The sequence below is a fragment of the Salvia splendens genome, chromosome 19 (genome assembly GCF_004379255.2).
Source record: "Salvia splendens isolate huo1 chromosome 19, SspV2, whole genome shotgun sequence".
Taxonomy (NCBI): Eukaryota; Viridiplantae; Streptophyta; class Magnoliopsida; order Lamiales; family Lamiaceae; genus Salvia; species Salvia splendens.
In genome coordinates this window covers 16,007,905-16,031,155 of record NC_056050.1, presented here as the reverse complement: position 1 = coordinate 16,031,155, position 23,251 = coordinate 16,007,905, and the positions used below count along the sequence as shown (strand labels likewise).

The 23,251-nt window shown below is 39.6% G+C and overlaps 1 protein-coding gene and 2 pseudogenes across 1 annotated transcript; 2 read left to right on the top strand and 1 right to left on the bottom strand.

Moving 5' to 3' along the window:
- The first annotated feature begins 111 nt into the window (after positions 1-111).
- On the top strand, positions 112-12,503 carry LOC121779080 (annotated as a pseudogene).
- Positions 12,503-18,633, top strand: LOC121779079 (plasma membrane ATPase 4-like). Its single transcript, XM_042176423.1, has 5 exons — positions 12,503-12,619; positions 12,745-13,400; positions 15,482-15,512; positions 17,279-17,434; positions 18,508-18,633. Exons 1-5 carry the CDS (start codon positions 12,503-12,505, stop codon positions 18,631-18,633), a joined length of 1,086 nt encoding a protein of 361 aa, XP_042032357.1.
- Positions 18,634-18,831: 198 nt separating this feature from the next.
- LOC121779571 lies at positions 18,832-21,446 on the bottom strand (annotated as a pseudogene).
- Positions 21,447-23,251: the final 1,805 nt, after the last annotated feature.

Here is a 23,251-nt window from a genome sequence, read left to right as displayed (position 1 = left end):
TAATTTAAGACTCAAATGTTAGAGGATTGGAAACAAAAAGGGTTTATGTGTTTATTTATTCCGATGAAGAAGTAAAAAGGCAATAACTTCACATGATTTTGATATGCATATATGAAGAAGGTAAGGTGCATGTGAAAGTTGATGAAAAAAGTGCATTAGGATGCCAAAAGCTCAAGCCCATGCCTCCTCACATGAAAAAGATTATGTCCTCAAATACAACAATAATATTATACTACATAAATAAAATTTGAAATTCTTTTATTATTTACTGGTAAATTATAATCCATCAAAATAGTGGGGTGGGTGGCAGGGAAGAGTCGAGAAAAGCATGATTTTCTCAAAGAAATATTATAGAGGTCATAATAAATAGGTACCATTAATGAAGAAGCAAAAAAAAAGTTATCATAATAAAATTAAACAATACAGCAGCCCTATTTTTAATTCTTTTCTTTTCTCTATACATATGAATTTATGTTTATTAGAGGTTTTTTTTATCAAGAAAAAGTCTTTAAAAGTACTCCTTGCCAAAATTTTCAAGAAATACTTATCCAAATACGTCTTGCTTTCTAAAATTATCAATGCTAACCTTATCCTCGCGTGGAATCTTTTGTGTAGTGATGACGATAATGAATAGGGATCAAATCAAATAAATGTCATATCAATTTAAGGAATTGAAAATAAATATAGTTCATGTATATTGATTAATTATGTGGATAATGAGGTCACAAAGATGGATTTCTCGTAGGAATTTTCATATTATTGTTATAACGATTGTTTACATACACAAGAATGTTTTTCATGATAATACTTTTTATATATTATACTACAATAAATAATTTATGTTATATCATGTACGGTACCAAAGATCAACAATGCATGTTTAAGCTAGAGATTAAAGAATTTGTTGACGACTCAAACTTGCCAAATATTTTCAGATGAACCCTACTTTTAATGTTGAAGATTACATGAATTAATACAACCTCCGTCCTTAAAAAATTGACAAATTTGTATATGACACGAGTTTTAATGTGTGATTAGTAAAATAAGAAAGATAGGAAAAAGTAAGAGAGAGTGAGAAAAAAATAATAGAAGTAATGTTACTGGATTGTGAGGTCTAGATTATTAGTGTTGTTTGTTTGTTCAAAATTTTCTTTATTTAGTGTTTGTCTAATTTTGGGGACGACCCAAAATTAAAAAACTAGTCTATTTCAGTACTATGAAATTAATTCCCCTTTTTTACAAGAAAAAGAAAATAGAACGAAAACTTACCATTGAAATCAAGTACAGACAAATTAAACTAAAATAAGGAACTAGTGAAGACTTTACATATAGATCCAAAATACCAACAAAATAGATAATAGAAATTTAATTTAAACATTCACTGGCACTAAAGTGCATACATTAGCTCCACATATACACACAAACTCCTCTCTTTCTCTCTCACACACACTTCACACACACACAACAAAATTTAGTTCCATATAAAAGTTTTTTTGAGTGATATTAAAATGAGATATTTAAGAATTGTTAACTAACTCCTTATGTGTGTTAGTTAAAGTGAGCTACTGTTGAACTTTAATTAGATGGTTATGATCAAACTTAGTATGATAATCCGCTAAATATTATGCATTAATTAACCAAAACTCAATAATATCAAAGGTTAAAATCACCTTGTGCAAGAAAAAGAGTGATGAATTGAAGAGGAATTATGTGTACTAATTTTCTATATGTTTGATTATATATGATTTATAATAGTGAGTCGTCTCATATGCACGAGTGTTCATTCTACGTGTTATCTGCGATGGCTTAAGATGGTATATTTAACAACATTTCGAATGCCAATTTACAGGAAAGGATTCCTGTAGACGAAGTATTCGAGCAGCTAAAATGTACGCGAGAAGGTCTAACTTCGGAGGAAGGAGAGAACAAGATGAAAATATTTAGTCCAAACAAGTTGGAAGAGAAAAAGGTTAGACCACATTGCCTTGTTTCTTCATGTGTGAAAGTTATGTTTGAAAAGAAATGAGTGGTGATTGTTGGATATTTTGTATGCAGGAGAGCAAGCTCCTTAAGTTTTTAGGCTTCATGTGGAACCCGTTATCGTGGGTTATGGAGGCTGCTGCCCTGATGGCTATAGTCCTCGCCAACGGGGATGGAAGGCCTCCCGACTGGCAGGACTTCGTTGGCATCGTTGCATTGCTGTTCATCAACTCCACCATCAGTTTCATCGAAGAAGACAATGCTGGCAATGCTGCTGCAGCTCTCATGGCTGATCTCGCGCCAAAAACCAAGGTAACTTGGTTAAAATACTCTGCTTATGATCTCATGATTTCGATTGTAAGAATGGTTTATAACTTATGTATGATTTAGGTGTTGAGAGACGGTCGATGGAGTGAGCAGGATGCAGCAATCCTTGTCCCTGGCGATATAATAAGCATAAAGCTATGAGATATTATCCCTGCTGATGCTCGTCTCTTGGAGGGCGATCCTTTGAAAGTCGACCAATCTTCATTGACAGGGGAGTCCCTACCCGTGACCAAGAGCCCCTCGGATGAGGTATTCTACGGGTCAACGTGCAAGCAGGGGGAGATCGAGGTTGTTGTTATTGCAACAGGCGTCCACACCTTCTTTGGCAAGGCTGCTCATCTGGTGGACAGCACCAACCAAGTTGGACACTTCCAGAAGGTTCTGACCGCCATCGGGAACTTCTGCATCTGCTCCATCTTCGTTGGGATAATCATCGAGGTCATTGTCATGTACCCGATCCAGCACCGCAAGTACAGGGACGGGATTGACAACCTGCTGGTCCTCCTGATTGGAGGGATCCCCATCGCCATGCCAACAGTGTTGTCTGTCACTATGGCTATCGGGTCCCACCGCCTCTCTCAACAAGGTGCCATAACAAAACGACTGACCGCCATAGAGGAAATGGCGGGGATGGATGTTTTATGCAGTGACAAGACAAGAACACTCACTTTGAACAAGCTGACTGTTGACAAGAGCCTCGTCGAAGTTTTCGTGAAGGGGTTGGACAAAGAGCAGGTGATGCTGCTCGCAGCTCGGGCTTCGAGAACTGAAAACCAGGATGCCATAGATGCTGCAATTGTAAGGATGCTTGCTGATCCAAAGGAGGTATATGTTGTACTCGAACAAAATATTAATTTTAGTTCAATTTGCCTTAGATATATCATTGTTTTTGTCTCGATTCGACAGGCGAGAGCTGGTATAAGAGAGGTGCATTTTCTGCCTTTCAACCCAGTGGATAAGAGGAATACATTGACTTACATAGGTTCCAATGGGAATTGGCATCGCGCGAGCAAAGGTGCACCCGAGCAGGTATGCCCACCTTATGATTTTCTTTTCGCCGTGACTCTTTCTCACAAATCCTCCCTTCTCTGTAGATATTGGAACTTTGTCATAGCAAGGAAGATGTGAGGAAGAAAGTTCATGCTGTTATAGATAAGTTCGCTGAACGTGTGCTTCGTTCCTTAGGAGTAGCTAGACAAGTATTTTAACATATCTCCAAAGTTGCACTATCCTTTTCTGATATGTACAATAGTTTATGTTCGTGCTGCCTTTTTTATCGTCATCTGCAGGAAGTTCCTGAGAAGTCAAAGGAGAGTCTTGGAGGGCCGTGGCAGCTCGTTGGCCTTTTGCCTTTGTTCGATCCACCTAGGCACGATAGCGCAGAAACAATCAAGAGAGCCTTGAACCTTGGCGTGAATGTGAACATGATCACTGGTAAATGAATCATATGTTTGTTTATGTACATATGTTTCGAGCTACTCACTCTTCCCTCGTTTTTCAGGTGATCAGCTCGCCATTGCCAAGGAAACAGGGCGCCGGCTTGGAATGGGGACAAACATGTACCCGTCTTCTTCCTTGCTTGGACAGGACAAAGACGAATCTATTGCGGCACTTTCTGTGGAAGAGCTGATCGAGAACGCTGATGGCTTTGCTGGAGTTTTTCCCGGTGAGTTTACATTTTCTTTCGATGCTATTTTTTGCTGATTAGTACTACTATAAAATGAAAATTGTGTTATGTTTAACTGGAGAACACAAATACGAAATCGTGAAAAAGATTGCAAGAGAGGAAACACATATGTGGTATGACAGGGGATGGTGTGAACGACGCCCCAACTCTGAACAAGGCAGATATCGGCATTGTTGTTGCTGATACAACGGATGCTGCTCGAGGCGCATAAGACATCGTCTTGACTGAGCCGGGGCTGAGCGTCATCATAAATGCAGTGCTTACTAGCAGAGCGATTTTCCAAAGAATGAAGAATTACACTGTGAGTTGTGATTTCATTTCATCACTCTATGCATATTTAGCCTCTTGTTAACTGTCTGAACTAACTATTTTTCCAATATCGTTTTCAGATATACGCCGTCTCAATTACAATACGTATTGTGGTAAGTATTCGAGTAACGCCCAAAATGGCATGTCTCACACTAGCATTTTTCTAACTCTGGTTTTTTATGTATGCAAAACAATATAGTTTGGATTCATGCATATAGCGTTGATATGGAAATTCGACTTCGCCCCATTCATGGTTCTGATCATCGCCATACTAAACGATGGTTAGTTAACTGCATCCAAATCCCTATTTAAAAAATTATACATGTATTAACGCGGTGCATATATTTACTAGGAACCATCATGACTATCTCAAAGGACAGGGTGAAGCCATCTCCGGTCCCAGACAGCTGGAAACTCAAGGAGATATTCGCCACCGGAGTCGTCTTAGGAGGGTACTTGGCATTAGGGACTGTACTATTCTTCTGGCTCGTGAAGGACACCTCCTTCCTATCTGTGAGCACGGGATTTTCTTTGATGTCGCAAGTTCTATAATTCTAGGCACATGAAATGCTATATTGTTTTTTCCTTACTATACTTCATATATAGTACTATAATTCCACTTTCTTATTTCGTTAAAGTAAAAAAAATCGAAGTTCCAAATACAGAATGCAGAAGTTGTTGATGCAATCACTAGAAACAATAGAGGAAAGTAAAAACAACGAACTCGAGTTTTCCACGAGTCAAGAGGAATGGTGGTTAGCCAGGCCAAGCTAGGCATGCACAAGGGTCGGAACCTGCCGGTTCCGGGCCCAAACCGGCGGGTCAAGGGTCGGAAAATTCGCGAACCTGAACCGGCCCGCCTAGCTCCCGGCGGTTCCGGTTCAGGTTCAACAAACCGGCTGGTTACGCGCCGGTTCAAAACCGCCGGTTCCGGGCCGGTTCGGCGGTTCGACGAAATTTTTTTTTTTTTTTTTTTTGCATTCTTCAACTTTTCAATTTTAATCCGATTACATTACACTTTTCAAGTTTGCTTTTGTATGCAATGTGAGTAAATAAAATTGAAAAAAATACGGCTAAAGTTGCAATTTTATTGAAATTGCATGTTTACAAATTACACGTTACAAGTTACAACAATTACAAATTGAAAACATATGGCGGTCTTGAAGTCTTAAACAAAATTTAAATACAAATGAGACTACTAGTGAAGAACTAATTACAAATGACAAGAAACGACGTTGAAGTTCTTAAACGTATAAGTGTATTATATATATACTCTTAACCGGCGAAGAAGATCTTTCTACATAACTAAATTAAGGACACCTTTAGCAATTCAACTTTAAATGTTGAGTTTCGTCTAACAATCAACAATTGTAGTAGAATTGTCAAAAGTTTCCCTCATTTAGCCGTATAGAGAAATATACTTCATCGACTAGAGTATATACAAATACAAATATGTAATTGTATTTGCATATTTTTAAAGTAGGAATTAAAGGGAAAAATAGAAATAAAAGAAAAAGGACTTGAGCTCAACTTAAATTAAAAATTTAAGTTGAGGTGCCTACGTATCCCAATTGCTCATTTGCATTAGGGAATCAAAGTCCACGTAGTTCTCTTACCTTACTTACCTATTTGGCTTGGCCGGCGGCGGTTGACGGTTGGGCTAATCTTCATCCCCGGTGAATTCATCTTGTGATCCCTCTTGACGATCATTCCAATCATTTTCTTGTTCTCGGACGTCAGCTTTGGCCCAATCATCAAGTAACATCACGGCTTCCATATTTTTCACCGAGAGCTTACTTCTTGATTCATCCAAAACGCGCGAGCCAACACTAAAAGCGGACTCGACGGCGACGGTGGAAGCCGGAACAGAAAAAATCTCCTTGGCCATTGAAGCAAGGATGGGAAAATCTTTCTCGTGGGTTCCCCACCAATCGAGGGCGTCGATTTGGGCGGGAGGAGTAGGACCTTCATCACCAAAGGAAAAGAGTGATTCAAAATATAAATCTAATTCACTGACCATACCTGAGGACCTTCCGCCGATGCTGTAGTTGTATAGGTCGGCTAGTTGGGATTGCGCGTCGGGGTCATCATAATCGGCTTGAAATGCAAAGCCATAGTTATGTTGTGGAGGAGGGGGTCTTCTGACTTGGTGAGTGGTGTTATACTTGGTTTCATATTCGGTGTAGAGAGAGCGCAAGTTATACTCGAGGTTTTGTTGCACAACTGACCGGTCCGGGAGGTTTATTTGAAAGGTTTCTGAGAGGTCGACTCCAAACTCGTCACTGGTATCGGATTGGATTGCTTGAAGGGGACCAAGATCAATTGAACTCAAATTGTTATAATAAAAATCTAAAATTCTAGAGGTACCTGCTAATTTCCATTTTGGATCCAATACCTTTGCAATAAAAAACACGTTAGGAATCTCACTGAAATACTTGAGCCATTTTCCAATCATATAATACAAAACGCACATTAACTCGGGAGAAGAGGAAGCATTTTTCATTGCAGTTTTAAAACCAAAGGATATGTACATGCAATGCTCCAAAACACGAACAGCAGTGCAATAATAAACACCCGACAATTCAACAGTAGCATTTTTGAAATATTTGAACAATTTAAATAAAGCCAAACTGTTATCCCAACAACTATGCGAAAGATATAAATCACGGTAGGGGTTAGTTCTATAAAAATCACATAAAGCATCTTTATGTGTCAAGGTAGAATTCAGACAATCATATGTCGAATTCCATCTATGAGACACATCCATAGTAAAATTCGTGTACCTGACATTCTTTTGATGGCAATATTTCTTCCATGCTTTGCCAATAGCCGGCTTTTGATGGATTAATCTAACTGCATTTCTAATAGGAGAGACATGCTTTTGCCATAATTCAAGCGCATCCTGTATACATAAATTTAAAATATGGCAAATGCATCTTTGATGAAAATACTTACCTCCAATTACCGGTGTACAAGCCGCAATCAAATCGGCAATACTTGCGGTGTTGGCAGTTGCATTATCAAAACCAATAGAAAATATCTTGTTGCATAGCTGAAACTCATTCAACACTTGTATAATCAAAGAAGCAATTTCGGGTGCAGTGTGTGGACTTTCAAATTCTCTAAAACCAATTAAACGCTTGTTCAAAGTCCAACTGTTGTCCACAAAGTGAACCGTAATACCCATGTATGAATGACGGTTACAACAATCCGTCCAAACATCTGAGCAAATGTTCACCCTATGGCCCATGTTAACTAAATAACGTGATAATTCTACCTTTTTCTCCAAGCACTGCCGAACGGTAGATCGTTGCACGGTCATTCGACCTATTCTTTTGATTGCTACATTCAACCCACTTTGCATAGTAACCTCAAAACTTTTGTCATCAAAAACATTAAAGGGCATATGCTTCATAGCCGCCCATCTAGTCATTGTATCATCAAAATTCTTTTTATCATATTTAAATAGAGGCGCACCTGACGAACCCGAGCCGGCGGGTTGGAAGTTTAGTTGGCTTTGGGTAGAGGCAGTGCCGCATTCTACCGGATGCTTTGCCACTAAATGGCGACGGAGGGTGCCATATCCACCACCGGCGGACCATTTGTACACTTTATCGCAATAGTTGCAGTAAACATTAAAGTCCGAAGTCTCTTCTTGAGAGTTCGGATCGTCAGGACTTGGAATCACCACTGCCACCTTCTTGTAGTGTTTGATAAAAATGTCCGATTTCAAAGCTTTTGCCGTTTTAGTGGGTGCAGGGGGAGGCATCTCCTCATTTCCGCCGGTGCTAGAAGGAATACGAGAATGCGATCTATCCTCGTTGTTGTCCGAGTCCGACGATATAGTAACGTCGAACTCCTCATCTTGTTGGGAACGACCTCCCCTACCCCCACCTTGTTGCATTTCAGCAAGTAGCATGGCGGTCCTATGATCTTCTTCCATCTACAAATATTATGTACGTAGAAGTTAAAAGTATGAACGCAAAAAAAAATTAATGAAATTTTGTGCATGTGAATTGGAAAACAAATTTTTCATTACTTACTTGCATGCGTTCGGCTGCCAATCGGGAAACCTCGTCCATAACATCTCGACGACTAGGTCGTCGAGATTTTGAGGGACGCGTAGTGCTTTGATCTTGGGCTATTCCCTTGCCCCGATCACCACGTCCCGATTCACCAAGAGAAGAAGACATATTGAATATATTGATAAATGAAAAGTAATATGGACTTGGAATAAAATATGTATGAAGTATAAAAGAAGTGGTAAATTATGAGCACAACAAATATAGTAGTGAGTAGAAAGTGTAGAATTAAACTTGCGCAATTAGAGAGAATGAGGAGATAATAGAGAAATGGAGATTGAGAATGAAATCCTTGTTAACACAAGAATGGGGTAAGGAAATATGAAGGAGAAGTGGGGTATTTATAGGAGTAAAATTGGAAGAAATAAAAAAAAAATTCAAATTTCAAAATTTCAAATTTTCGGCCGAACCGCCGGTTTACCGCCTGAACCGGCGGTTCAACCTCAAAACCGGCGGTTTTTCCACAAAACCGGCGGGTTGGTCCACGATTTTCCGACACAAACCGCCGGTTTCTGACCTCACCTAGCCCCCTACGCCTGAAAAGCTTCCGGAACCGGCGGAAACCGGTCGGAACCGCCGGTTCAAACCGGCGGTTTTCGTCCAAAACCGGCGGTTTGCGCCCTAAACCGGCGAACCGCCGGTTCATACCAATCCCTACTTTGAACCCCTACGAACCCCTACGAACCCTAGCCGTTCGACCCTTTGAACCGGCGGTTCGAACCGCCGAACCGCCGGTTTTGAACCGCCGGTTCACGGTTCAAGTTATTGCCGAACCTGAACCGGCCCTTATGACCCTCCGACCCTTCTGCCGGTTCAACCCGCCGGTTCCGGGCCCGGTTCCGGTTCATGAACCGGCGGGCCCGAACCGGCGGTTAACCGGCGGGCCGGACCGGATTGTGCATGCCTAGGCCCAGCTTTGGGAAGGTCATAGTGCTCGCTCGGGATAGCCAAATACTGATTAAATTCCCCAATACGATCACAGTGAGACTTCATAGCAGCCTTTGCAAGTCTCTCCAGCTCGATTTTATGCAGATGTTCCATGTAGCGTCTTTCTGCTGAGTCGGGCGCATTCCTCCTCTCAATTTCCATCACAATACGTTTTATCTGATACCAACGCGTTGTTTTCATCTTCACCACAAACGAGTTGCTCCTAGGATTAACATATAGAGAAATTATACAAAGAAAGAACCAAACCAAAATCTAACAAGTTGAACTATCTAATTCAAAATAAACATCTAAAAGGCGGCTTAAAGATGTAAGAATAGAAGGTCAAGAAGATTGTGGCAAACCTGTCGACTGAACATTCCCAACAGCATGGTATGATACGATATTTCTGTTTCTGTGCTTCCTTTTCTTTCTGATGGCTGCATTCCTCGCATCAAAGGCTTTGCCCTTTAGCCTCAACTTGCCAGCAACAACATTTTCATTAGCTGACATCTCCCTCACTATCTCCTTATCTTGAGAAGTTCGAAAGCATTGTTCCAAATCATGAAAATTGATTTTGAGTGTTTAAATATCAAGAAAACACCAAAAGTGAATATCCCATGTGTAACTTTAACTTGAAGGACAACCTGATTTAAGGAAAATGAGTTTATTCTAGTAGCTTTAATTTCATGACTCAGTACATACATATCTATAGACTCAGTAGCTTATCACAGGAAACTTAAATTTGGTACTTTGTCTTCTACTATTAATAATTAATTTCCATGTGTAAACTGTGATAATTTAAGACTCAAATGTTAGAGGATTGGAAACGAAAAGGGTTTATGTGTTTATTTATTCCGATGAAGAAGTAAAAAGGCAATAACTTCACATGATTTTGATATGCATATATGAAGAAGGTAAGGTGCATGTGAAAGTTGATGAAAAAAGTGCATTAGGATGCCAAAAGCTCAAGCCCATGCCTCCTCACATGAAAAAGATTATGTCCTCAAATACAACAATAATATTATACTACATAAATAAAATTTGAAATTCTTTTATTATTTACTGGTAAATTATAATCCATCAAAATAGTGGGGTGGGTGGCAGGGAAGAGTCGAGAAAAGCATGATTTTCTCAAAGAAATATTGTAGAGGTCATAATAAATAGGTACCATTAATGAAGAAGCAAAAAAAAAGTTATCATAATAAAATTAAACAATACAGCAGCCCTATTTTTAATTCTTTTCTTTTCTCTATACATATGAATTTATGTTTATTAGAGGTTTTTTTTATCAAGAAAAAGTCTTTAAAAGTACTCCTTGCCAAAATTTTCAAGAAATACTTATCCAAATACGTCTTGCTTTCTAAAATTATCAATGCTAACCTTATCCTCGCGTGGAATCTTTTGTGCAGTGATGACGATAATGAATAGGGATCATATCAATTTAAGGAATTGAAAATAAATATAGTTCATGTATATTGATTAATTATGTGGATAATGAGGTCACAAAGATGGATTTCTCGTAGGAATTTTCATATTATTGTTATAACGATTGTTTACATACACAAGAATGTTTTTCATGATAATACTTTTTATATATTATACTACAATAAATAATTTATGTTATATCATGTACGGTACCAAAGATCAACAATGCATGTTTAAGCTAGAGATTAAAGAATTTGTTGACGACTCAAACTTGCCAAATATTTTCAGATGAACCCTACTTTTAATGTTGAAGATGACATGAATTAATACAACCTCCGTCCTTAAAAAATTGACAAATTTGTATATGACACGAGTTTTAATGTGTGATTAGTAAAATAAGAAAGATAGGAAAACTAAGAGAGAGTGAGAAAAAAATAATAGAAGTGGTGTTACTGGATTGTGAGGTCTAGATTATTAGTGTTGTTTGTTTGTTCAAAATTTTCTTTATTTAGTGTTTGTCTAATTTTGGGGACGACCCAAAATTTAAAAACTAGTCTATTTTTCAGTACTATGAAATTAATTCCCCTTTTTTACAAGAAAAAGAAAATAGAACGAAAACTTACCATTGAAATCAAGTACAGATAAATTAAACTAAAATAAGGAAGCTAGTGAAGACTTTACATATAGATCCAAAATACCAACAGAATAGATAATAGAAATTTAATTTAAACATTCACTGGCACTAAAGTGCATACATTAGGTCACACGTGGCCTTCTAGACCTACCACATATACACACAAACTCCTCTCTTGCTCTCTCACACACACTTCACACACACACAACAAAATTTAGCTCCATATAAAAGTTTTTTTGAGTGATATTAAAATGAGATATTTATGAATTGTTAACTAACTCCTTATGTGTGTTAGTTAAAGTGAGCTTCTGTTGAACTTTAATTAGATGGTTATGATCAAACTTAGTATGATAATCCGCTAAATATTATGCATTAATTAACCAAAACTCAGTAATATCAAAGGTTAAAATCACCTTGTGCAAGAAAAAGAGTGATGAATTGAAGAGGAATTATGTGTACTAATTTTCTATATGTTTGATTATATATGATTTATAATAGTGAGTCGTCTCATATGCACGAGTGTTCATTCTACGTGTTATCTGCGATGGCTTAAGATGGTATATTTAACAACATTTCGAATGCCAATTTACAGGAAATGATTCCTGTAGACGAAGTATTCGAGCAGCTAAAATGTACGCGAGAAGGTCTAACTTCGGAGGAAGGGGAGAACAGGCTGAAAATATTTAAAAAGAGTGATGAATTGAAGAGGAATTATGTGTACTAATTTTCTATATGATTGATTATATATGATTTATAATAGTGAGTCGTCTCATATGCACGAGTGTTCATTCTACGTGTTATCTGCGATGTCTTAAGATGGTATATTTAACAACATTTCGAATGCCAATTTACAGAAAAGGATTCCTGTAGACGAAGTATTCGAGCAGCTAAAATGTACGCGAGAAGGTCTAACTTCGGAGGAAGGGGAAAACATGCTGAAAATATTTAGTCCAAACAAGTTGGAAGAGAAAAAGGTTAGACCACATTGCCTTGTTTCTTCATGTGTGAAAGTTATGTTTGAAAAGAAATGAGTGATGATTGTTGGATATTTTGTATGCAGGAGAGCAAGCTCCTCAAGTTTTTAGGCTTCGTGTGGAACCCGTTATCGTGGGTTATGGGGCTGCTGCCCTGATGGCTATAGTCCTCGCCAACGGGGATGGAAGGCCTCCCGACTGGCAGGACTTCGTTGGCATCGTTGCATTGAGTTCATCAACTCCACCATCAGTTTCATCGAAGAAGACAATGCTGGCAATGCTGCTGCAGCTCTCATGGCTGATCTCGTGCCAAAAACCAAGGTAACTTGGTTAAAATACTCTGCTTATGATCTCAAGATTTCGATTGTAAGAATGGTTTATAACTTATGTATGATTTAGGTGTTGAGAGACGGTCGATGGAGTGAGCAGGATGCAGCAATCCTTGTCCCTGGCGATATAATAAGCATAAAGCTAGGAGATATTATCCCTGCTGATGCTCGTCTCTTGGAGGGTGATCCTTTGAAAGTCGACCAATCTTCATTGAAAGGGGAGTCCCTACCCGTGACCAAGAGCCCCTCGGATGAGGTATTCTACGGGTCAACGTGCAAGCAGGGGGAGATCGAGGTTGTTGTTATTGCAACAGGTGTCCACACCTTCTTTGGCAAGGCTGCTCATCTGGTAGACAGCACCAACCAAGTTGGACACTTCCAGAAGGTTCTGACCGCCATCGGGAACTTCTGCATCTGCTCCATCTTCGTTGGGATAATCATCGAGGTCATTGTCATGTACCCGATCCAGCACCGCAAGTACAGGGACGGGATTGACAACCTGCTGGTCCTCCTGATTGGAGGGATCCCCATCGCCATGCCAACGGTGTTGTCTGTCACTATGGCTATCGGGTCCCACCGCCTCTCTCAACAAGGTGCCATAACAAAACTACTGACCGCCATAGAGGAAATGGCGGGGATGGATGTTTTATGCAGTGACAAGACAAGAACACTCACTTTGAACAAGCTGACTGCTGACAAGAGCCTCGTCGAAGTTTTCGTGAAGGGGTTTTGGACCGCCTACCAATGCCATTTGATTGCTACTCACCCAGCATGAAACCTCACTCTCTGCAATATTTTAGGAGTGTTCGTTAGAAACAACATCACCATCACAGAGGCCGAGGATTTCTCCCCATTGATCATGGTGGACGCCCCTGGATTGTTTGATACCCCACTGTTCGTCCGAACGAACACTGTGTATATGAGACAAAGCGTGCCACGTTTTTATGCAATGGGAGAAAAGGCTTTACCAACTGGACGAGCACTGGCAGCCCAGGGAACACCAGCACAAGAGCAGAGGCAGGAAAGGTTGGAAAAGGCTGTGGAGGAAATGGCAGAAGAAAATAGAAAGATACGGTCGGAGATGACCAGATTGGCGTCTGTGATGGAAGGAATTTTGCGGGAAATAAGAAGAGGAGAGCAAGCAACGAAGGCTAGACCAAGTAGCCATGGCGGCCAGGACATCAGATCACAGGTACCAGAAACAGGAGAGGAAGAACTAGAGGAAGGAGATACCGAGGAGTCGGCCGAACCTGAAGGAAACCAGTCAGAGACCGAGGAGGAACAACCGACAGAACCACCTGCACCAAAGCCTGCTCCTCGGAGAAGCAGGAGAAATATGTGACCACCCCCCCGACGACAAGTTAGTTTTTCTTTTCTTTTCTTTTCTTTTCTTTTTAGTTTTTTGTATTTTAATTGTTTTTTACAGTGCATGTTTAACTCACACTTAGCCTATTATATAGTCTAAGTGTGAGGAGTTTGTTGTATATATGTGTTCAGGATTGTTGGTTTTTGTTTAGATTTTAACTCTCCCACTTAGCCTATTATATAGTCTAAGTGTTAGAAGTTTTTCGTATAAGTATGTGTTATCTGTGAGTGTGGGAGGGGGGAATGCACTGGCCAGTATGACATGTGTACATATGTGTTATCTGTGAGTGTTGTGTAGTGTCTAGGTTGTTTTTTTTTATTTGATTGGGCTTAAAACTCAACCGTCTCGAGCTGGCGGTAAGGGGAATTGAAGGAGTAGGGCATGCTGGACAATGGAAACCACCCCCCGTAGTATCTCCTAGTCAGTATAGATGATGCGAGTATGAGAGAAAAGCCCATACTTAGAGCCAAAACACGAAAGCCCTCTTTAAATGTGAGTTAAAAGCCTAGAGTGTAACCACTTTCCACTAATTCAGAAAAGAAAAGAGTGGCTGCCACAAGGTGCCTAGGGTGAAGTGAGCGCGTGTAGCAACACTAAAGGCAGTAGGAAACTCCTCCCCCCCAAAAAAAAAACTACCCTTAGAACCCGACTTTCTGACCTTATATACCCCGAAATAACCCCTTAACCACCGGGACAGTGTGTAAGGCAATAAGGCAACTGGCTAGAAGGACATACAAAGAAGAAGCCAACTGGAAAAGAGCTGAGAGGAAAAGAGAAAAATCGATTAGGGATTCATCCCATATCCAAAAAAGAAGGAATAAGGGTGGCGAAGCCACAAAAGTGAAAGAGAAAAAAATATGTAAAGAAAATGGTCCAAAAAGACTTGACCACAAAAAAGGAGAGAAGGAATAAGAGTGGCGAAGCCACAAAGAAGCTACTGACCAGTTGGAGCCTGATATCAGAAAGCGTCCAGCCAAGGAGAAGCAACAACCGAAAGCCAAATGCACACAGTTCCCCCACACCAGAAACCACCCCAAACACTACAAGTCATAGCCCCGTTACAAGCCCGAAAGACCTTCAGTAGCTACATGTGGAATCGAAGTCCGAAGCAACTAGTGGTTCAACAATTTGAGAGAATACAGTCCCGAACTTCCCTGAGGAATGAGCGACTGAGTGAACTCAGTGTATGGCCGAGAGTGTGGGCGATCTTGACAAGCGGATGTACCGACTAGAAAGGAAAAGGGGGGCGGCAGAAGTTCAAGGCTGTCCAAAGACGGATTGCACCTGATCCCAAGGGGAGGGATGGTTGAAAATATAGCCCAGTTGATGTGTTTTTAGTGTTTTTTGTGTCCGTTTTTGTGTGTTTGTGTTGTTGTTGTGTTTTTCTTTGCGTCATGTTTAGAATCTAGTTTAGGATAGAGTCAGTCAGGGGTGTAACCAGGCTAGAATACGACTTATTACTTTTTGTTTGTTCTTCACGCTTGAGGACAAGCATGTGGTAAGTGTGAGCAGTTTGATAAGTCGGATTCTAGGCCTTGGTTACTGGTCAGTATGATGTCCATAAGTGAAATATATCTGCAAAATAGTTGCTGAAGTGTGCAGGGAAGGTGTTCTAGCCAGTATGGCAATGATCAGAGAATTCAGGTGAAAAGGGTGTCAGGATGTTGCTATCCTGACCAGTATGCATGCCCAAAAGGCTCGAGATAGAGAAGAAGGATAGCTGGGAAGATCAGCCGCTAGCAAGGGGGCAAAAGAGTCATTTCATGTTTGAAGTCTACCCTAAAAATCAAGGGCGGCCTCCCTATAAAAGGAAGCCACTTGGAGAGAGAATCATCATCAAGTAGTTAATCACTCCTACGCTTAGTTAGCAATCTCTCTTCGGTAGATCAGTCCTACAGCATTATCCTTCGTGTTCTCGTTCCTCGCCACAGCCATGATCACTTGAAGATCATCCATTCGCCGGAGTTCCAGTTCTTCGTTCCAGTCAGCGTGTTCCGAAGTGTTAACTGTTTCATCGCTCGGAGTGGCAAACAATCTTTACTTGCTTTCTTAGTTAATCTCGTGTGTTTTCTTTACGTTGGATCTGTTTTTTTCTTAAATACTTTCGTACTTTGAAGTTTTAGTTGCGATCCAAACGGTTTTTATGATATGAAGTTGTTTTTGTGCATCTGTTCTCGTTTGATTTAGTTCTTTTCTGCCTAGATAGCTTAGATCCAGTAGCTACGGTGATTTCCAGTGTTGAATCACATGTTTTCATTCAGTAGTTAATCTCTCTGAGTTTGTAAGTCTAGATAGTTGCTAGATATCGAATCTGCAATGGTTAAGTGTGAAAGCCCTGTTTACGTGATTTCTGCCAACTTGCATGTTGACCAGTAGGCGTAATTACAGTTTCAGTGTTCGATCTTTTTGGTTTGAGGTTTTAATTGCAGATCTATGTTCATGAAGTTGTTAATCTGTGTTTCTATGGTGATAATTTTGGATTCGCTGATCTGATTTGATTCAAGTTGAAGAAGATAACATCTCCATCCAACTTTGAGACCACTTTTGCTTTTAACCACTTTTTCTACTTTTGTCCTTTGCTTTTCAGATCTGCAGGCCTAGTCACCTAACTACCTCTTTCCTCTGATATTCCGTTTAGCCTTTTATTGTAAACTAGTACTTTCCATATACTTCCTGAAAACCATGTTCCCCACTTTCCACGTACACAGCCGTCTGTCCAACACCTTTCCCACCTCCTACTCAGTAGAATACCATCTTAAATTCCAGTCTAGATAAAGTCTCAACCCAACGCGTGGTAGCTAACCAACCTTTCCAGAATATCACCACAATTTCCAAAGCGCATTCATCTCTGTGGGATTCGACCCTTACCTCCACTACACTAGCCAGTAAAATGGGGTTGAGGAATTATTGATACCAGGTTCAAGATTAGCCGGGATTTCCATACAGATCAGTAGGATACACCCTTGCTTGAAACGACACCCGCGCAAACCTGCTCTTTCACTGGACCTTTGCGAAGATCAAGGGGTGTGGTTGGGGATGGCCAGGTGTCATTTGGCTTTATAGCATCATCACTTACTCCCCCCTCGACATCCTCAAGTTCTGCATTCGCTACGTGCTTAGTGGGAAGGCGTGGGATAATCTTTTGGAGAACAAGATATGATTTCCACGTACTTCACGTGTAGCTTGGTTCATTTACGTCTCGTGGGGCTAATGCACGATTCTCTTAATTCGGATGTAGACTGCATTCACCACCAAGTCCAACTACGGGAAAGAAGAGAGAGAGGCTCAATGGGCAGCTGCACAGAGGACTTTGCACGACCTTCAGCCACCAGAAACTGGCAATCTCTTCAACGAGAAGAACAGCTACAGGGAGCTCTCTGAGATTGCTGATAATGTGAATCTTAGGGATTCAAGACACATATGTTTGCCCCGGACTTGCTCTTGTAAATATTTCAATAATCCAAACAAACCCAACAAGAAATGAAATAATAAAAAAGGTGGAAAAGGGAGAAGGTGAAGGTGTTATGATTTAGATGGATGCTTGGAACCTATGGACCTTCTACAAAACAATGAAGACAACCCAAGACAACTTTCACCAAAGCAAGAATCTAATGGCTCCACAAAACTAGCAACACAAGAACTAGTAAAGCATACCTTAACATTCAACCTAAGCCCGGCAATAGATTGGAATGCAACCACAAGGGATTTTGATAAATCTTCAAAAATGAAGATGGGTGCTCACAAATGGAGTCTTTGTTCTTACAATATCATTCAAATTCTCCATAGAAAAACCCTAACATGTCTATTTATACTAGAAGTGAAAAAGGAGCAAAATAAAACAATTCTTGGTAAAAAAGACACATCCCGGACAAAACGCCCGACCGGGCGTTTTCCTAGGTTCATTTCGCCCGCTCGGGCGAAGTTTCTGGACAAATATTGATCTCTCGATAAAAACGCCCGACCGGGCGTTTTGCATGAGGAAAAACGCCCGCCCGCGCGTTTTGTTCTGCATTGCGCGGCTTTCTTCAAACGACCATATCTCTCTCATCCGAACTCCGTTTGGGGCGTGTGAGGTACCCACGCAAAGGTATTTCGACGATGAAGACGATGGTGGTCTTGGATCAGCATTTGGACACCGTCTCAGTAGGCATATTGACGTTTGAACAGACCTCCACATTCGGCTTGACTTCTTGCCATGTCTCCACCTTCTTCTTGGACCCCAATCAACCCATGGCCCTCGATGTCGTTGTATCCTATGATTGTGAATACCCGGATTCACATCATCCTCTCCTTCTTTGCGAAAGGATTTGTCCTCAAATCCGGTTCTTCGATCCTTCTTAGGGACACCCGGATTCATATCAGCTGAGTAGGCCAAACGACGAGCAGAAGTTGCAAGGTACTAAAAATTCCATCCTCAACCTTAAAATTTAGTACAGATTATAAGATTGTACGAGATTTGTGTTGTAGGCTGAGAAAGCTGCATACGCTCAAGGGGCACGTCGAATCAGTGGTGAAGCTGAAGGGACTGGACATCGGTACGATCCAGCAGCATTACACTGTCTGATCCAATCAATATGCGATGAAGAGAGATGAAGAAATGCATGTTGTTTTTGTTCGAGTAATCAACTTTTTAGATAGTTAAACTAGTTTTTGCTATAATCGTACTTGATCAAGCTTGAAGCAGCAACCCCATTTAATCATAATAGGATTTGTTGAGGTTTTGCTATTTTATCATGAATAATGAAAGCACATGAAATGCTATACTATTTTTTCCTTACTAGACTTTATATATAGTACTATAATTCCACTTTCTTATTTCGTTAAAGTAAAAAAAATCGAAGTTCCAAATACAGAATGCAGAAGTTGTTGATGCAATCACTAGAAACAATAGAGGAAAGTAAAAACAACGAACTCGAGTTTTCCACGAGTCAAGAGAAATGGTGGTTAGCCAGGCCCAGCTTTGGGAAGGTCATAGTGCTCGCTCGGGGTAGCCAAATACTGATTAAATTCCCCAATACGATCACAGTGAGACTTCATAGCAGCCTTTGCAAGTCTCTCCAGCTCGATTTTATGCAGATGTTCCATGTAGCGTCTTTCTGATGGAGTCGGGCGCATTCCTCCTCTCAATTTCCATCACAATACGTTTTATCTGATACCAACGCGTTGTTTTCATCTGCACCACAAACGAGTTGCTCCAAGGATTAACATATAGAGAAATTATACAAAGAAAGAACCAAACCAAAACCTAACAAGTTGAACTATCTAATTCAAAATAAACATCTAAAAGGCGGCTTAAAGATGTAAGAATGGAAGGTCAAGAAGATTGTGGCAAACCTGTCGATTGAACATTCCCAACAGCATGGTATGATAGGATATTTCTATTTCTGTGCTTCCTTTTCTTTCTGATGGCTGCGTTCCTCGCATCAAAGGCTTTGCCCTTTAGCCTCAACTTGCCAGCAACAACATTTTCATTAGCTAACATCTCCCTCACTATCTCCTTAACTTGAGAAGTTCGAAAGCATTGTTCCAAATCATCAAAATTGATTTTGAATGTTTAAATCTCAAGAAAACACCAAAAGTGAATATCCCATGTGTAACTTTAACTTGAAGGACAACCTGATTTAAGGAAAATGAGTTTATTCTAGTAGCTTGAATTTCATGACTCAGTACATACATATCTATAGACTATAGATGTCCGTATGGATATTTAAAACATTACCAACACAGCATGTTTAGATAATAAAAATTTCTAAGCAAAAAGGAAGTACCTCAATGTTATCTGTTCATCCTAAAACAAAATTGTGCAAAGAGAAGCATCCCAAACCACAACCACGTTAATCAGTCATACTAATTGCTGGAATCTTTTGATTTCCAGCATGGACCATTGCTTTCCTCCAGGCAGCAGCATGGTCCCATATCTCTGCCCCAGCATAAATGCTGTACAGCAGAACATACCGGCACAATGTTCGGGTTTCAAGTCAAGCAACCGACGACCAATTCATTTCCCAAATCGACATCCCCATGAACATAGCATATCATTCCACGCACATACCTTTTTCACGGACATGCCATTGAACACTTGAAAAGCATAACTTAGGCAACCCATTTTCCCATAGAACGATATCAATGCTGTTCGACTAAAAACACTCAACTCCTTCTCATTCCTAACCATGTATCCATGAATTTGCTTTCCTTGATACAACACTTGACCCATCATCCAAATTCGCTCATGAGGAGAGGACACTTACAAAAGTGGCCTCACTCGGCCTTAAAAAGCCACGAATTACATCCTCATCTCTCATCATTTCCGTAAAAAACTTAATTGCCTCCATAAAGCACCCATTTTGTGCATAGCCATTAATGATACTTGTCCATGAATAAACATCTCTCTTCGGCATGCTAAAGAACATCGAAATAGCCAAATCCACGTTGCCACTTTTTCCAAATGCATCAAGCATCGCATTAATTGAAACAATGCATGGTTGAGGTATCTCATCAAAGACCTTATGTGCACTCCTCATATCACCAAATTGTGAATAAAGAGAAAGAAACGATCTACGGACAAAAGGGCCACCCAGCAGGCCTCTTTCAACACATTGTGCATGTAAAGTGTATTGACCCATAGATCTCTGATGAGAAGGTAACCATGGGTAATTAACAAGGAAAGAACTTGTTCGACTTGTTTCGAGCACTTACTAGCATATCCATTAAAACGCTGAAGAAGATGGAGCAAAAGTTCAGGATGTGATTGCAAATTCAACATTCAGACTTATCTAACCAGACATTGTCAGAGCTGATAATTAGACGGACCTATATAACTTAGAATCGAAAGAATCTAAGTGAACCAGGTCTCAGTTAAGATCAGCAGCAAGAGTCACCTAGCATCAGTCTCTACTCTGAATTACTAGCTATTGAACAAGAGTATTAAATTACTGAGCATTCACTTTATTAGCTATCTCTCATTCATAATTGACTTTGAGATGCATAGAAGCACATCATCTCTCTTCTCAGAACAACAATTTATCCATTTCTTTCATTCAGCACTTTCTTCTGTCAACATACAAACAATTCATTATCTACTAATATACAACATCAAATGATTTTTCTATATTTCAGTTTGCTAATTATTATGTGAAATCCACTTTGTGATGAGAGTCTACTTCCTAATATTCAAGTTCATTTGCATTCAAATACACCAAAATCATAAATGCACGAAATAAGCAAAGTGTAATAGCAAATGAAAATCTAATAGCGAGAAATTGATGGCGTACCTGAATCATGTAAGAGGCAAAATGCAGAATTTCTCAGAACAGACACAAACACACAAATTCTTCGAAGGAAATGGTGGTGATTATTATACTGTAAACGCCGAAACCAGAGAAAAAGAGGAGGAAGAAGAAGATAGAACTGGGCTACAATTTTAAATTTATTGTGTTTGTGATGGGCCTCAGTTTATAATGGGCCATTATTTCGAAACATAACAATGAATTGAATGATGCGCTGGATTAGTTACTAATGATGATGGTTGATTTTTATTTATCATTTCTATATAATGTCTAATTAAGTAGTAATTAATTATATAATACACTAATCTTTAGTACTTACTACTATTAATTTATTATTTTGTTTTGCTTTTAGAAATGAAATAATTAGAATATAAGAGTAGTGTAATACTATGATTTTGAAATATCACTGCAAAGGGGAAAATATTGCTCATATAGTTGGTTTATTTTGAAATATGCAATATGATTTTCTGAACCTCAAAACTACACATTAATACCTTATCGGGCTGTTCGGTTATCAAGATTATATCTTAGAAGATGTATTATTGTATTTGGTATGAGATTGAATTTCACAACTTAATTTTAAATGGATAATCATGTGATAATTAGTCATAATCACCTTCCCTCCAACTAAAATAATCTCACAACTCAATCCTAATTAGATTTATCATATTATAATTATTCATGGCAACCGAACAACACCTATAAATACTCAAAATACTGTAAAATAATTCGCATCTGTATATTTGTGCAATAAAACTTGTAAGTACTTTGCTATATGTACCGAATTGAAAAATGGTCTAGTACGAATACTTAATTTTGGAATATAGGATAGTCCAATAGAGAATCTCACGATAAAGACTAATTTTCCCAATTATTTATAGTGTACATTATATTTGTATACGGATTTAAAGGAATCCTCGAATTCGCGGAAAAAGATGGTTGGAATTGGTCATGTATAACGTTATCTAAAGTTCCCAACTTGCGAGAGGGCAAGAAAACGAAGTTTTGGCTTGATATTTGGTGTCCGCGGTTGGGACCGCTTATTGGTCGTAAATTGACAACTCGGTTGTGAATTTTGATTGCTTAGCTCGTAATATGTTCGACGTCCAAGGTGAGTGGAAGTGGGGTGAGTTTCGGCACTTCATTTCGTCGGAAGTGGTTGTCGTAATCTGTTACGGACGTGCTCCGCAATGAGACCAGTTATCAGACTTCTCGTATGGATTTGGCGATCTGACCTTCGACGTTCTCGAAAGATAGACCTCGAATTGCTAATTTTTGGACGTTCTCCGACGAACAGCAATTAGGAAACGAAAGATAATATTCTTGTTGCTCCAGACAAATTTAGGGAAAATATTATATTGATTGACTGAATGAATAAAGTGATAACAATAACTCCTATTTATAATGCTACTAACTTAATGAACAAGAAAACAAAGATATAGAAAAAGATATGCAAATCCCTAATATATCTAAACTAAATAATAATAGTATAAGACTCGTATCAACTCCCCCACGGTTAAAATCCACCTTGTCCTCAACGTGGGAACCACGAACCATTGACGAGAGTTGAAAGCAAAAGCTTTAGCAAGGCGTCTCCTCCTGGATCAAACACGTATCGAACAGCTGAATGTCTCCCTTTATCAACTTTGTCAAAAATCAACAAAGGAGACCCAATGTTGTTGGCGAAATTTCATGCCAAAACGAAAAGCTTGTTCACGCCTCCCAAAATGCTCAAACATGGCATGTCATTACGCGGAGGGATCAACCTTGCATCTGTGTCGAGCGATGTTGACCGATGATTCATACTTGGAACATCACCGACATTCACATCCACATAGACACGAGCAATTATGGGCAATTCGGTGTAAGCACCATATCCTTTCTTGCCCCAACAATTTCCAACAACATTTTTGGATGACACTTGA